General features: G+C 43.1%; 1 protein-coding gene across 1 annotated transcript in view; it reads right to left on the reverse strand.

Annotated features, from left to right (window-relative positions):
• MED13L (mediator complex subunit 13L) overlaps window positions 1-16,341 on the reverse strand; it is a 200,209-nt gene extending 183,868 nt beyond the window's left edge. Inside the window, 1 exon segment of the mRNA XM_074920815.1 lies at window positions 16,169-16,341. Coding sequence (XP_074776916.1) covers window positions 16,169-16,240 — 72 coding nt within the window. The 5' untranslated portion in view covers window positions 16,241-16,341.
• Window positions 16,342-17,720: the final 1,379 nt, after the last annotated feature.

Here is a 17,720-nt window from a genome sequence, read left to right on the forward strand (position 1 = left end):
TACCCTGCAGCCACATAATCACTAGAGCAGACAGAAGAGCAGGAGTGAGAACACACAGCTGAGAGCAGCAGTGGAGTGGGATCTCCCCTTTCAGTGACAGCTCCAATCAGATAAAACAGAACATTAAACTGCAGGCAGAGACTGTTGTTAATGTACACCTTAAACCAACACAAGCAAGTGCTGGTGCCAAAAGCATCCTGGACCAGCCTGCCTCCCCTGTCTCAGCCATGTGCTCCTGACTTTACCACCACCTCTGCTTTACGGCAGTGCTCCTGTTTGCACAGATTCACACTGAGGTGGACTGACTAAAAATCAGAAGTATTATAATTAAATGCTTTTTTCCCTCTACTCAGATCAGTCCCCATGCCTGATTCATTAAAGGGCCACAGAGATGTTTGTACCAGTAAGAGAGAGGACCATAAAGCAGGTCAGGGAGGGTAGAGCTGCTCCTTTTAGTAAGGCTGTTGGTTTTAAAGCAGCCTCAAAAACTCACTGAGATAGAAACCAAGATTGCCAACCTGAGGACAAAACGGTGAACATGCTGTTTTACTTACAACTCGTTAGAAACGAATGCAGAACAAAGCAAAACTCTTGCCAGGTGATGTAATCTACTGTGTTTCTTGCATCTTTTCCCATATGCGTAGCCTTGGCTTATTATGGTTGCTGCAATGTTCTTAACACTAAAAAGCCTGACAAAAAAGGAACTTACAAGTACTTACTATTAACCAACATTGTTAGTAAATCATGCATTATGCAAGAGATTTTTGCTTTGGTTTATAAAGGAACATATGCTTTGGAGGACTGTGCTTTGAAGGGTTCAACTTCCCAGATAAGAGGGGCTTTTTTAGAATATTTTTTTTCTAAATTCAGTTAACTGCAATTGGACACAGAATAAAGTGTTTGTAAGATGCCTGTTCTAAATGCACTGGGTCAAGCCTGTAAGGAAACTAAGAAATCAGATCTCTATGTCTAACAGTAATATCCAAAATCTTTACTAACATTCAACTTTTTACAATAAAATTCCCAAGACACAAAAAGATCTGTTTCTGACATACCCAAAAGCAGCTATCAGGGTAGAAGAGTTCATTCGAACCCCAAATTCCATTTAGACACCCAAACACACCCAAAACATACCCAAGAAATAAGCATTAATGAAAACACAGTCCTGTCAATGCTTTCATTCAGAAACATAGCCATAGAAAGCATGTCATCTACAGTCCTTTGAAAAGGAGTGCAATCACAGGTTTCCTTCCTTCTAGGTGACTGTCTTAACCATTACACTCTGCAGAGTGAAATGGCTTCAAGAGAAATTAACTCGGAGCATTCAAACCTCTGATAACCCCTATACAGGTAAGCAAGCAGAAGAGATAGAAAAAGCAAATTAGCACTTCCTCTTACAACCATTAGTCTGCTGCCCTAAATACAGACACCTTTGCATCTCTCTGCAACAGCTGAGGGCTGTAGCCATTTTAACTCCAGGACAGCATCCAGAACTGTAAATTCCTAGTGGAGATAAAACCTAAGCTCCAGTTCTTTTTTGCCCTCAGGTTTAAATCAGAATAATAGACAGGCATGAAGGGTCTTCTGCTGATCTCATAGCGCTCCATTCAGATTGGCAGAGTTTAGGCTGCTAAAAATCACAATTCCCCAGTAACATTTTACACTGCACAACTTGATTCTGGCATGCTACCAGCAACCCTGAAGATATAATTAGTGCTGTGTAGCCACTGTGACTATTTTCCACTTCTGCAGTCCTCGCAGATGGAACACAAGCAAAACACATCTTCCACCTCCTGGTTTTTTCCCCCCTCATCTCCATCAAATGCTTTCTGGACTATGTATGTTGTATGGGAAATGGACAGACCAATTCTAAATTAACTTCTCCAAGACGACTTGAGTAATTCCACCCATTTCAGTACACAAAGCTCCCTTGGAGAGATTGATTATACAAGAACACAGACAGAGCAGAACCAGAAAAAAAAAGCAGAGCATTTAAAGTTCAAAAAATTCTTGTATTTGGCCACACCAAGCATAAAGCAGACTTGTTTCTGTATTATTGTACTGCTCTACATTAAAAACAATAGCTAAAATTACATAATCATGTGTTATTTTTCCTGCTTCATGTCATACAGAAAAGTGAGAAAAGCTAAGGCAGATTCAGGCCCCAGAGTGTAGAAAATGTGTACCCCAGTACTTCTGCAACGGGAAGAATATACTTGAAAAGGAGGCAACAATCTACAGAAAAGGCTTGAAGGGTCTTATGAGCAAATAAACTAGATATCCGTCACACAGGCCCTCAGCTCCAATCCTGAGTTTCTCAAAGACTTTCAACATGGCATCACTCAGGCCATTTTATCTTTCTCAGTTCTCCTATCCAAAACACAAACAATAGCAGGTATAAAAATATTTCCCAATTGCCTGTCCAAAAGGTGCTACTCAGACCAATTCAGGTCTGCACAGTGCTTCAAACACGTTTCTCTAATTATCTTAAGAAAAAAAAAGCAGGTGACGTAAAAAACCAAACCAAGTCACACCACACCCCATCACTCAAGTCAGGTACTTTTACAAACAAGTTTCAGTGAACCAAAGGGAATATAAAAATGGAAAAGCTTTCATCATATGTCCTTTAACCAAAAGGAAAATGTTAAGCTGTCCAGGGTACCTTAAAACGCTGTATTTACCAGCCTCTGAAGCTGGGCACAATCTAAACAATTTCTCTAATCTAGATTTTTGTTTGCTTCTATGTAGGCTACTGTAGTTGCTATGTATCTTTAGACTACAATTTATGCTTCAAATTGAAACATAAAAAATGTAAATGTCATATATATTTGCCAGTTTTATTAGAGTCTCATCTTAGAGAGCTTCATTCAAGTAAGTAGCTATTTTGAAGCCACTAGAGACTCATCTTAAGGACTACTCACACGAGTAAAAATCTGCATAAGAAAGCCCTTAGTTCATAGTCCAAGAATTTAAACTGTAGTTAAAGGTGTCATGGGAATTACACCACCATTTTAATTAAATGCTATAAGATCTTGCAGACAGATTCAAGATTAGCACCATCTGTTTTGGTTACAGTGTTTCATTTCACTACATCATCCTCACACAGCAACAAAATATCATTTCACACTCTGCTCAAGCCATTTAAATACCAGATAAAATTTATGTCATCCCGATACACCTCACTAGGAAGGAAGGAAGGAAGGAAGGAAGGACAAAAGGACGAAGACAGCAGGACTGAAAAATACTCTTTAGCAACGCATGCTTATGGGGGAGGCAAACACACAGGCTGACAAGAACTCTTGTCCCCCACTCCCACAAAATAAAATATTTAGTAACAACTGCCCAAGTCCCTCTCAAGTGAATTGAAAGAACAGAGGCAAGAAACACATCAAGGAACAGAGGAGATTGCTTAACTAAAAAAATAGCTTTCCTCATAGCTATATATTATTTCTACACTCTGAGAAAGATTCCTATTTGGATAACACAATTTTCTACCATAAAACTGAAGCAGCAGCAAGCACCAGTACACAGAAATTCTCTTTTTTTTACTCCCCGGCCTGTAATTCTCTTGGTTTTAAAAAAACAAAACAAAACAAACCATCTCAATCCTTCAGAGTCTCCTGAAATCTGAGCATTTACTGAACTACACATTAACATTCCCCTCTTTATCCTATCCATTTAAAAAAAGTGAGGAATGGTTTGTGTTCCCTTCCCTCAGGGCTTATCCCTTCTGCCCCTTAAAAAGGGAGGAACCATATGGCAGTGAAGAGAGGCCTTATCGTGCACTGAACGAGCCGCGGCTCAGCTTCAACAGGACATTTCTGTCAGGTCAAGCTACTGGCAGACAAGCATTGCAATAACTACATAAACAAGGTTCTTCAAACTTTTTCATAGTCTGAATTCAAGAATGGAAAAACCCAACACATTAAAAAAAGATATCTAATTCTGAAATGGGCCTCACATGGCCAACAGACAAACCGTGGCATGCTTAGTGCTTCAAAGAACTGAATGATCAGTTGAGCTGAGCGTTGTTCTTAATATTCAACTGATCAACAGCCGAATGACATGCTTGACTTTAATCTTTTCACTGTGTAAGCACACAGTCAAGTGGCTGGAAAAAAAGAAGATAAAGGACAGGCACCAAGAACCTTTTAAAAATGAAGGATGAAAAAAATTATTTGTTATTGTTGTTGTTCATTTGCTCTTAAAATCAGCAAGAAACTGAGCACGTTACTGCATGCAGCACGTGTGCCCGTAACAGCTTTTTGCTGGATAAATCTCTTCACTCCCTACCACGCTGCCCTCTTCCTTCATACCCCCTGGAACAGATTATCTAAATGCTACTACTTCAGAGCTGCTTGTGACAAGCAACAGTGTCAGGGCATTTGTATGTCATCTTTCATCTTCGCCAAGTCTCAGTGAAGGATTTAGCTGTAACAAAAATCCTATTATCAGATATCTTCCTGATGGACTTCTGTACCTGGGGACATTTGAAATACTATATCATAGTATCGAGGACCAGAAAACAAAGACACTTCTAAAATAATAGAGTTCACATATACCATTATTAAAAGCCACAAACTAACAGCATGAGCTGTTATGCCCAACAAGTAAACAGTACTGACAGAAATGAGGTGTTTTTTCTTCTCTCCCCTAGATATCAGTGGGATTCTGCCGATGTGGGAGAGGAGACAGCCAGGAAGATTAATAGATTGTTTCAAAGAAACAAAAGTCAGACTAGTCTCCACAGGAATTTGAGGTGGCAACTAAGTAACATCTTTCCCAGTGGAAAATATAAAAGGACTCCAATATTAATGCTTGAATTTCAGCAGATGCAGAAGCTACCAACAAAGAAGTTTTGAGTGGCAAGCATAAAAGAAAGAACAATCTGATAAAAGGGCCCAAATCGCTGATACGTATCCCAACCGTCACAGAATTTCAAGGTTAAATACTAAAGTAAGACACAGCAGAAGGAAGGAAAATGAGCCCACTCTGACGTACTGAAAGAGAAACAGTATCTTCCTGGAGTTCACTGCAAAAACAGGTTAGCAAAGCAAAACCAAATGTTATAAATTCTTAAGAGCAAAACAGAAGGTGACACAGAAATCATTAGGCCATCACGATTACAGTGTAGCTCTGCACCTTCACTGCTCACTGCAGTTCTTGTCTCACCATATCAAAGAGTAAAGGAAACAGAAAAATTACAGGAATGGTCAAAAAGTGTGTATTCCATACAACAAAAAGCATTCAAGGACTAAGACTGCTTGGTCTAAAAGAAGGAAACTATGATGGTCTCTAGAGAACAGCTGCTGGTTGTGTCTTCCAGGTATCAAACCAAATTAGCAGAATGCAAACTCAAAATGAGATGGCTGAACTTTTTGTGTCAGGATAAAAACCTAGGTACTAGTATAAAAATTGTCTATTAAGTATCTACATGGTTCAAGAAATCTCTCAACCAAATATATGTATAGAGCCTGGGAGATTATTCAAGCACAGTATTACTAAGTCCTTGACCTACTCTTATCTCTTTCTCAGGTAACTGCTACTGTTTACAGGTATGAGCACACTTTTGCAGCAGATTTTTTGGGTCCCTTGTTCATCTCCCAGAAAAACTGCAGCATTGCTATGAGTGGCTACAGCAAGCCTCTAGGTGACCTCCCAAATACAGGAAGTCATGTAATACAGCCTGCTGTCATGGACAGCACAGCAGCTGTTAAACTGATAAGCACCAACACAATGCTTTGTTAAATCCAGCAGGCCCAACAACCACTGGGCACCCGTGAGACAGGACACTTTGATGGACTTTTGTTCTGATTCAACAAAGCTGTTCCCATGCTGTGTCACTCAGCCGGGTACCATACTGGCATCTTTGAAATCTTTATCAGCACACGAGGAGCAGCATCAACAATCACCCTCAAAATAGCTCTCAGATCTGCCATCCTTGAGTCAGTACCAAATGTCCATCAATAGAACAGTAATAGTCATTCAGGACCAACTCTAGGAACTCTTAAAAAAATTCATTATAAAACAACAAAATAAGAAATTTTTGAGGGAAGACCTTTGCATTACATCAACATTTTTCTCCTTCAGTGAATGGCTTTGGTCAGCAAGTCTCCAACGCACTAACTGATTCAGCAAATCTTGGGACAAGGTTTCAAAGTGGCGCCTGGCTCACGAGCTCCCTTCCGCTGTGAAGGCTGTAACTTAGGTCAGAGGGCTCAGATTTAGCCATTACTTAAAAAGATGCTTTCAAGTCAAAAATATTCAAAATATGCAAAAATACAAGGAAACTGAAAGATGGCAGCAACAACTTCTTAGGTCAGCATGTGATTGAAACTCACGTAGGCACACATTTCTACACACTTGTACCTAGTGGCCTTTGCACCAATACAGACATGTGAAATGAGACGTTCTCATGCCAGTCTCACCCCCAAGCATGAGAAAGGGAAATGGAAAAGAACTGAACAACAACGCAGGTACTGAATTGGTAGGAATCTAGGTTTCAGAGGATGTTACTACACAAGACTCACACATATACTTGGAGAACATACCTACCCAATCAAGCCAACAAACAAGTTTAAAAACAAGACATGGTGGGGTTTGATTTGTTTTGGGTGTTTTTTGTGGGGAAGAGGGGAAGAAGTGGAATGAAGTCTACTCATGTGAGAACTGAATGTATACCAGTGTAGGCTGTATGGAATCATACAATGCCTGGAAGCAAAATGCCATCTCCAAAACAAAAACCAGAAGGAACTGAATATGTTCTTTTCATTTTAACACACCCAAGGTTTAGGTAGTGAACCAGCCTGCAGGTCAGGTTACAGACACTATTTTACAGAGCATGCCAGCAGGTACTTCTGAGTTCAGTAACATTTCAGCTAGTTTCTTCACAAAAGGGAATCCATTCTATTTTAACTTCTGAGCAGATAGCTGAGAGCAGATAATAGAATGAAAGCTACCACTGCACACTTCAGATAGTACACGAAAGAAAGCAAACAAACATGCAACTGGCTAGCCAAAGAATCCCTCCCTCATTCTAAGACAGGGTGATTAGGTTTGCAAGTCCCCTTCAAGAAGAGAGAATCAGAATTAAGTAATTGCTCATTTTCCAAATTAAAAAAAAAAAAAAATCCCCTTACAGAAAAGTAGACAAAAGCAAACCTGCAAGTGAATGAAAGAATCTTCTCTCTTCCTCCAACTTTAACTTTTGTTTTTTAACTGAAGGAGGAAGGAAATGTTAAGCATCAGTCATACAATGGACTATCAGATGCTTCCCAAACCAAGTAATCTGACATATAGGCCAAAAAATAAGAGGGGGGGGGGGGGGGGGGGGGCTGGAGGAAGTAACAACCAGAATAGAGTAAACTTTGGCATACTGAGTTAAAGAATGAAGTTCCTTTTCTTCCCTTATACAAAAAACTATATTTAAGAGCTCAGAACTAGAACATTTTTGTACACCACATCTAAGCAGAACTGCTCAGTGAATGCCAACAACAGCTCGCATAGTCGTTTTACGCATGTGTCCATCACTGACCTACAAAGCAATCCACGCTGCCTGCCCGAATGGGCCCTGGCCCAGACTCCTGGCTCCAGGCTAGGAAGGTAGTAGCTGCAGAAATACAATCAGACAGCCCTGGTTCTTTAACATCAACATTGTCTTGACCGCTGACATCAAAAAAAGCTGAAATTGTTAGGCAGTCTGCCAAAAATCCCTTAGCCCTTTAAAAAAACACCACCTGAAAAACTCTTTCGTATGAATCTTCTTTAATATAGAAAGTATCAAATAAATCCACTACATGACTGGTCATGTAGATTAATTTTGCCAGCTTTCTTACTGTCATTGCTGCAAAGACAAGAATCCAGCAGCTCCTGCCAGAAGGAAATTACGGAAATTCACAGCAAACTCAAGTCAAAATTTTATTAAAATACACACACAAAATTAAATAATCAGAAATATTGGGCTAAAAATAAACCCAGCAAATTCAGAATAAAGTAATTTAACCAATTAATCTGTTCTGTCAGCAAATAATTTTTTTTTAATAAAAATACTTGACAAGATGTTCCTGGAATTAACACACAGAACAATCTACAAATTCAGTAATATTGTGGACACAGATGAAGGGGGACTCTCAAAAACCTGACACTAAAAGGTTGCAGATATACTAGACTAGATTTGAAAGCTAGTAAACCAAAGACTCCAATAAGAAAAAGTCATTGTTTTATACTGTAACAAAACAACAGATTTTGAAACTTATGCCTCATAGCTATCAGCTATGAATGCATCATTACCAAAAAATGGAAGGTTGCCAATGCCTGGTCAGTAGGTACAGAACAGTTTTCCTCTAAATTTTGTTTTCAATCCTCTGTTCTCACAAAATACTCTATTTTATGGGCAAATATGGTGCTATAATAGGCAACAAGGCACTGACCACAGCATAGCTCTTTTAAAGCTAAAAGATTAATTAAATGAAGTTTTACTGAACAAGCTTTAAATTTCCTTCTCTGAGACATGGATTGTGGTTACACAGCCACTTTGATCTCACTTCAATCCATGCCGCTGCCAAAACTTAGTGTGGAGAGAGAAGAATAAGGGGTACAGAGCTGGCTAGGGAGTGAGAAGGGGGAAAAGCTTTTCACTAGGTCAGCTCCATGATCCAGGCTTAAATGTGAGCTTATGAATCATTCTGGGGTCACCAAATTCAGAATAAGAGTGAAGAGGGAGGGAGAAAAGAAAATGAAAGAGGGGAAAAAACCCACATCTTTTAGTCTGTAATTAATATTTTCTTTTCATAAACAAGAATATTACACTACACTAACACTGGCTAACTGAAGACAGGTAAGTACCTAATGAGAAGGAATACAGAAATAAGTGTGTCATATTGTATACTAAAAATTAACTTTAGAAGACTGTTGAATTTTCTCCATTTTCATAAGCTGATTAAACATGTTCCTTAGCATAGGGACAAGGTCTTTGTGTATGTTTGAGCTCATCTGTGTTAGTCACATAAATGTAAATATTGCCTAGGGGCACATTACACAACAGCAACACACAATAAAATTTCCCGTCTCAAAGAGACAAAAGAGAGAATGCCACTAAAAGCTCACATTTCCATATGCCCTACTGCAGTTCTGCTCGGTAAAGTGAATTAAGCCACACACGACTCAATGAGAAATAACCTTTTTTTTTTTTTTTTAAACAGATTGAGACAGGAAGTGAGAGTCGAGATTTATCAAAATTAATCAAAATTCCCAGCACAAACGAAAGGAATGGCTGCTGAAACCTTTTACATCTGTGAGATACTAAAAAAACAGGTATCATCTTACTGAGTAAAATGCTAAGAACCCTCCTGACCTGAAAAGTTAAATTTACTAGATGGTATCAAAGCAGTTTAGGTTCAGACGTCATGATGATTTTCCAGTATAGTGATCATACTAATGCAAGACTGCGTAACTGGCTGAAGCCACATCAGGAAACGATGCAAGCCGTCATTCTGAGTATCACAGGCCTGTTACCCCTGTGGTATATACTTCACAACTGTGTGCAGAGGGAATCTAACACAGTGGTTTAGTAATATTCTGAGGTCTGTTAGGGCAGAATAATTTTATGAGATGGTTTCTTTTTGAAACTACCAGTTGATGTTGGGGAACTCAGGGAAAGAGGACCTATTCTTAAAGCAATACTTAAAGCTTAAAATGAAAGTGGTATAAAGTTTGGTCTGATGAAGAAGGGTGTCCCCATGTAAATTCATACTCCATATAAACAAATCTGGATTTGCTTTGGAATCTTCTGTTAAAAACACTTGTGCACTTTCAAAACTGGTAGGTTAATACTAAAATGAGCACCTTTCAAGTCAGAGCAGTACTTTTTTCCTATTATTTGAGTTACTATGGCACCAACAAGTTGCAAATCCCGCTGTACTAGACTCTACACAAAAAAGTGCACTACTCACGCACAGATCAGTAAATGAATACACACAGACTTGAAAGAATATAAAACTATACTTGTCAGCCTTAACCGCAACAGTCTGAATAGACCAACCACCTACTCTGTGTGTTCTTAGGTTGTCTGTAGGATCCCACAAACAAGCTTAGGAAAAGAGTCTACAGGACAGCAATGTAGTAAGTTCATGGACATCAACTGGTAACCTTCAACAAATAGAAACGAACAACTAGAAACAAAAAAAAATCCACAAAGATACCAATTTATCATTTGATGATCCTGGTGTATATTGGAGTCAAGAGAAAGTCAGTACTGAATGAAAAAATAAAAGGCGGACAAGGAACACAAGTCAAGGCTTTGGAAGTGAAAGAACAATTAACTTTGAGGAGATGTAACATGAGCAGAAGGCAGCGAACAAATGCAGAAAGGTGCAACATGGTCCCAGTCATGGGATGTGAGAGAAAATTTGTAGCAGCGTTCTTGATATGAACAGGGATGTTTTAGTCAAATGTTGACACGGGATGCTAAGACTGTAAAAGCAAAGACTGGGGGTAGCTGGGTGTAATTCTCTAGAGTGATCAAGGAAAAGTGGAGACAAGATATTAGGCATTCTCATCCAGTAAACAGAAAGCTTCAAGCAAGTGTAGACATTCAACTGATTACAAAGTGTAACATTCCAGTAACACTGATGTTTTCTGGGTGTTTGAAAAGCAGTGCATCTGCACAGACTCACTCTCCCTTACCAAGGCACAACATTTTTGAAAACTTAAGAGAAAAAAATTGAAAAAAAAAAAATCCATAAAAATTCCTCCTTCATCTAATGACCAAGTTAACCAAGTTAAAGCATTCAGATATATCTCATATGCAGTACATTTTACTCAAAAATTTCAGGTTTTTTAGATTGTTTCAAAAGAAGTACATTGTCAAGAAGGAAAACAGAAGAAAACTCTACATATAGGATTAGAGAGTTCCTTCTTCACTCTCCTTCACATGAGGAAGCGCTCTCATAAGCGGAAGGGGAAAAAAATTCAGTATCAAATGAATTATGGGGGGTTTTGAGAACTAGGGTTATGATGTCAACACTGCACTATGTAAAAAAATCCAGAAATATGTATTTTCAGAGAGTATTACAAGAAGTGAAAATGATGATTCTTAAAATGTATTAAAGAAAATAATCCTAGGTAACTACATAAGCCTAACACTTGAGTATTTCCTTAACCACGTTCATGTTCACAACAGCCATCTCACCAAAGGACTCACGCTGTCACCAAAATCGGAAGACAGTCACTGGAGAAGGATCCACAGCCCCAGTATAGGTGTACATTCAGATGATGATCAGGATTTCAAGAAAGCCTCACTCAAACATTTCTTAGTGGCCAGCTTGACATTCTTTGGCACATTTTCTCCTGAACTGAAAAATGTCACTCCTGAACACCCATTTTTCTTTGTGTAACATTCAGAAAAGGTTAGTTACCCAACACATTAATTCCACTCCCAAAGCTGGGCAAGCTAACTGAATGTCACTCCATCCCAATCTCTTTGCAAATCCAGGTCTATTTTCTTCAAACTCAGTCTAGTAGGTACCGTTAAACTATCAAATACTCTGACAGGACATCATAGAAACCTACCACTGAAGTGATTTAAAACCTGAAACAATCTTTCATTAGCAGGAAGTAAGCAGGCCTTCTAATGTCATTTTTCTACTTCTATCTCATTATCTAATAAAATTCAAGATGAAGATAACTCAAGAATCAAATACTTTTGGAAAACTTAAGAGGTTAATTCAATTTCTTAAATGTATATACATGTAAATTCACACCTACATAAAATTTCAAACAAGCAAGGTATCTACTATGCAGTGATGTAACATCCTGCAGCCCAAGGTAACAGCCTACTGCTTGGAGCACAGCATTTATGATATTACAATAAGCAAGAACAACTACTGCTTAATTTACTGCTACTTAAGGATTTGGTTGGGCAATCAACCATTTACTATGAAGTCCTTTACTGACAGCTATGCAGCACTGAAATGTACCTCACCAGCAACCTCCACATTCCGCGCTTTCTGATGCCAGGAAAAACCTTTAAGAAAATCATTCAAATGCCATCTCAGATCTCCTTGACTCCTTTCAGTTTCATCCTCAAAACAGCAACAAAACTCACTGATGGAAGGCAACAACTTCTGTTCCTGTTTGTGAACTGAAAAAAGTAACAGCGGCGATGACCTTTACAGTTTGTAAATTTGTCTTTGAAAGTTAACTGGAACAAAGACACAATTCCTACTAACCAGACCTTTCTGGCAGCAGGTTTCTGTAAGAACGCATTTAAAAAGTACTCACAACATCTTCCATACGAGCTTCTATAAAGTCCTCTATAAATAGGTCTCACTTTCCAAGAACACAACCTTGTCTTTTCCAGGCTGAAGACTCCTACAGTATCTAATCTTTCACCACATGAAAGCTAGTCCAAATTTTAGGTCGTTCCTGACACCCTTTGCTGTACTCCTTTCCAGCTCCAGAATATGAAGTGTTATGCAACTTCATCCCGGTTTTCAGAGACTGACTTGCCTTTGGATCCAGCACAGCAGCTAAGCCAGACAGTTGAGGAAACATCTTCACACTTCGTGCAAGCCCTCACCATCATATGATTAACCCTTACTCACAGGAAAACTCAAATTAATTTCAGTAAGACTACTTTTATGATTAAGGTTTGTTCATAGGAAGACTGTTTGCCGGCTGGGTCTGAAGTTTTAATACAAAGCTTATTACCTCAGAACACTTTGTCTCTAAATATTTATTAGACAACTCCTAATTAGTATTTAAATAAACTGGCCCCTAACAATTGCTTATTAAATACTGTTTTCATTCTTTTTCTGGAGCAGCAGCAGACATTTTGACTACTACAAAAAGAGAGTTAGGATAAATGTAATTTCTTCTACTGCTGTGCTAGAAACATAGCAATTTCAGACAGAAGGTGCATCTTTAATGAGCAAGCCTATTAATCTGTTGTGTACGCCAGTATAAACAAGTTTATGTCTGAGGTATATTCCAATGACAAATATGCAAACTGGCCCTTACACCATCTTACTAAGAAATATCCTATGTTTAGAGCAAAATTCTAGATTTCTTTGCATAGGTTGTCAGTGGGGTTTTTTGCCTGACAGAGCATACAAACGTTAACCCATCTTCTAGAATAGCACTGGATTCCTGCCTCAGAATAGAGCAATACACAATATAGACAACAGCCCTTTGCGTCACTAAGTCCACGGGGACACCTCATGAAACCCAGCCAGGCAAGCCTGAGATCATACTCAGCAGCTGGATATTCAAAGCTAACTCTGAAATCTTAACATGACTGCACCTTCCCCTCCCATGAAACATTCTGAGCTAAGAGCACTAAGAACCTCTATACGTTCTGAGCATCACTGAAAAAAGATAATCAGTTGATAATAAGCTTTTAGGAAATATTTTCTATAAAAAGATTCAGAAGAAACAGCGGTACCTAACCTCTCTCTAAAGACTCTCTGCAGTTGCCAGAAAAAAAAAAGCTAGAAATCGTTGTTAAACCAACCCAAATCCACGACAGCACAGTCACAGACAGACTCACCACAGAGCTCTGGCTCCTCTGTGGTGGGGAGATAGTGTTCCTTCTTAAACAAAACAAATGTTTGTGGGAAGAAATATTATTGAAACATAAACAAACAGAATCACAGTAGATTATAACTATTTCAGAACTGTAATTCTCCAGTCAGTAACATTTCCTTGTGATTCACACCGAAAACAAAGCCGGCGATAAAAAAATTTGTCAACTTCTAATAGCAGAATCAGTTTAAAAAGATTCATAATCCACCTCACTCCTAAAGAATGAATGAATTCCCATCAACAGTTGATTTCATTTGTGAATGTTTCTGTTCTGTTACACTGAAAAAGTAAATTATTAGCAAAAGTTTCTCTAATTACTCATCTAGACTACTGTACCTTTAACACTTCATAAATTTTGAAATGACTATGACAATTTGAGGTTAAAGCGTCAATAGTGTTGGCCACATATTTCCAGCCAGTACTTCCTTTCTCGGTATCTTTCATTGATACATAAACCCTAACAAATACTAACATATTATAAAATAAATCACCCTAATAGTTTGCATATATGCTACATTAAATAAAAACACTCCTACTTTATTGCCTTTTCTTTTTTTTTTCCCAACTGGGAGCCAGAAAGCAATAAAAACCTTACAGTCTCATACATAGCACCACATTAGAGATATGGATACCTCCCACAAAATTATATGGGAGATTAAAGGGTTGCACATTAAACTCATTATTATTATTAAACCCACTTGCAAAAGAATTTTGCTAAACTTATTTAAATGATATTACACACCCACTTAAATTTTAACATTTCCTTATTCTAGTAAGGTGGAAAAAAAAAAAAAAAAAAAGACCAAACCACAGTAACTATGAAATAACTTCACTTTATAATTTATGCTAATTGCACACCAACAATTTTTTTTGCCAGTGACAGATCTGCAGACTGCAACTACATGAAAAGTTATGCTTCTCAAAAAGACGCTACTTGCTTCTCCATTAATAAGTGGAGACTTCACAACTCTGTAAAGGACAAACCATTCACTACCTTGCTCTTGCAATCAGAGACAATTGTCTCCCTCACGCTTACTGCTTCATTTTTCTTACTGGGTAAAAGCAGTCTAATCAAAATCACCATAACAATTCCTGCATCTCGATACATACAGCGCTGCTATATATTTATAAATATTAGAAAATGCTATCAAACAGAAGCACAGATATAAACTTACGTAACAGTTCAATAAAAACCTAAGTAAGAATTGCATTTATTCTCATGGAAGAACGTCTGAGCCAGTTTCCTAGCAGCATAAGTGACTACGGCTCTTGTCCCAGATTCTTATAAGGTATGAGCAAAAATAAAAAACAAACCTACAAACATTATTAAAAAAAAAGGCAAAATAACGAACTTACTGCAATAAAAGGTAAAAAGATAAAACAAAGAGCTTCATCATTTGCATCTTTTATTAGCTTTCTTTCTCCCCCCCCCTTTAGCTACAAGGGAGCTAAAACCAATCTCTTCCTTTCAACTACAAAAAGAGCAACGTATGCACCCACCTCCAATTCTGGCAGAGCTCTGATATGGGGATCTTTCATACACACTATCCCCAAACTTGCATTACAAGTTTTCGTTTTAACTAGACCATACCATGCGCTAAAAAAGTCCCTCCTTCCCTCCAACACTACCCCCGGTAGCACTAGAAGGCTCCTGATGATCTAAGAGTCCTCTCGCTCAGTCAGCTGTTGCCCAGCCCGAAGGGATAACGTTCCTATATGTGTCAGGTAAAATAAAGCAAGGTATTTCCAAATGACTTTGCCCTTACACGGAAACAAATTGTTTTCTTGTTTTAAATTACAAATCTGTAGCTAGTCAAAACTGATACCGTAATTTCTGCAACATGAAACCACGCAATGCGTGTAGGAAGTTGTCAATTACCAGTAAGATGGGCAGACAGCATCTATGCAAACAAGCTACCCAGCATACTACATTTTCAGCCGCTGTTCTTCTTCAGAGAAGAAATAATTAAAAGGTTTGGGTTTGTTGGGGTTTTTTGTTTGTTTGGGTTTTTTTACCTCTTGCCCCCAAGCACGATCTATGCAAAAGAGGAGACACCACGCTGTAACAGCAGCTGACGTGCAGTCACAAGAGCCCAGAGCCTCAGACCAACAGACAATCACACTACATGACTGTGCGCTGCTGCTGAAATGGCGTTTGTCGTTGTGAAAGGAGGAAAAAAAACCCAGTTTGGGAAGCACAAAGCACACAGGGCACGGAGTGCCAAGGGAGGCGGGGAGAAAGGACTGTTTACCAGGGAAGATGGTCGTGCGCGCAGGCAGGGGCCACACAACCCGCTGCCTCTGCGCTCTCCGACCCAGAGGAGCACAGCTGGGAGAGCGGAACAGACGCTCGCAGCAAACCACGTTAAAGAGCAAAATAAACACGGGGAGCCGGGGCCGGGGGAGGGGCCAGCGGAGGAGCAGCCCCGCGGGCCCCGACTATAAAGCCCCCGGCAGCTGCACCCAACCGGCGAGCTCGCTGCGCAGCGGAGCGCCCGGCTCACGCCGCGGCCGCCGTGTCCGTTCGTCCTCCCGCCCCACACACCGCCCCCCGCCCCTCACACCCCCCCTCGCCCCGGGCACTCACCAGCGAGAAGAGGTTGGAGTGACAGTCCTCCAGGCTGGCCCCGTTCGCCACCCAGTTCGCCGCCGCAGTCATGATCCTCGGCGAGCCCGGCCGCCAGAGCGGGGCATGTCTGAGGAGACGGGCCCGGCGCGGAGGGGGCGGCGGCGGCAGCGGCGGGCGCTCCCCGGGGCAGCGCGCGCCTCCGCCGGCCGGGGCGGCACCCGCGGGCCGGGCCCTGGCGGCGGGCGGACGGCGTGAGGCGGGGGCGCGCGGCCGGCAGGGGGCGCGGGCCGGGCAGGGCCGGGCGGGGGGACACGGGCCGGGGCGGGCGGCCCGGCCGCCGGGCGGGCGCCGAGGACGGGGCGGGAGCGATCGTCCCCGCCCGGGTGAGCCTCAAGCCGCGCGGACCGGTCCGGCGAGGGCCCTCTCCGGCAGGGCGCGGGGGGCGCCCGGGTCCGAGCCGCTCAGCTAGGCGGCGGGGGCGGGGGAGAAGCCGCCGCCGGTCCTCCAGGCCGCCTCAGCACCGCCGGGGCGAAGAGAAGAAGAAGCGGGGGGGGGCCCGGCGCTCTCCTTCCGCGTCCAGGTCTGGGCCCCCCTCCCCCCCCCCGGCCGGGGCACACGTCGCGGCCAAGGGCGGAGGGGGACGCAGCGGGGAGGGTCTCCCTCCGCGGCCCGGCGGCGGCCCCTGCGGGACACGGGCCGGGCGGGGCGGGGGGAGGGTCCGGCCCCGGGCAGTGGCGGCGGCGGCGGGCGGGGGGCGCTGTCTCGCGTGCCGGCGGAGGCCGTGTCCCCTCCCCTCCCCGCCCGGCCGCCCCTCGCTGCTGCCGCCGCTGGCTGCGGGTGGATGGTGTTTTCCTCCTCCTGCTGTTGCTGCCGCCGCCGCCGCCGCCTTGTTTACGCTCCGTGCGGGGCTCCCGGTGCTGCGGGCGGCGGGCGGCAGCCCCGGCCCGGAGCGGGAGCACTGTCCCTGCCCGTCCTCGCCCCCCTCCGCCTGGCGCTGCCCGCCCAGCGGCCCCGCTCACCCGCTCCTCCTCACACACTCGCCTCTGCCTCTCTCCACTCTGACAGCAATGGCGGCCGCCAGGCGCAGCTCGCCTCGCCATTGGCCGCCACTGCCCCACGTGACGCGCGCCGGAGGGCGGGGGCCCGGCGCTGGGGGCTCCCCCCGGCCCCGCCCTCCGCCGCCGCGGCGCCCGCCGGGCCGCTGGGGGCGCGCGGGAGCGGGCGGGCGCTGCGGCGGCGCCGGGGCGGGGGGGCCGCGGCCGGGCGGGGGCTGCGGCCCTCCCGGGGGCGGCGCTGCCGGGGAGCGCGTCCCGCCCGCCGCCCCCCGGGACGGGACGGGACGGGACGGGGCGGGACGAACTTTCTCGTTGCCGGCGCCCGGGGTGACGGGGGCGAATCTGCCTCGCCCCGGCCGGCCCCGCCCCGCCCCGCCCCGCGGGGCACTCGCCGCCGGGCAACGTTATGGCAAAGCGGCGGGGCGGGGGAGCGGCGGCGCTGGGGGCCGTGCCCGGCCCCGCTGCCATCTGCGGAGCCGCCGCGCTTCACCCGGCGCTGCAGCTCGGCCCCGCGG

This window comes from Athene noctua, chromosome 17 (assembly GCF_965140245.1).
Source record: "Athene noctua chromosome 17, bAthNoc1.hap1.1, whole genome shotgun sequence".
NCBI classification, from domain to species: Eukaryota; Metazoa; Chordata; class Aves; order Strigiformes; family Strigidae; genus Athene; species Athene noctua.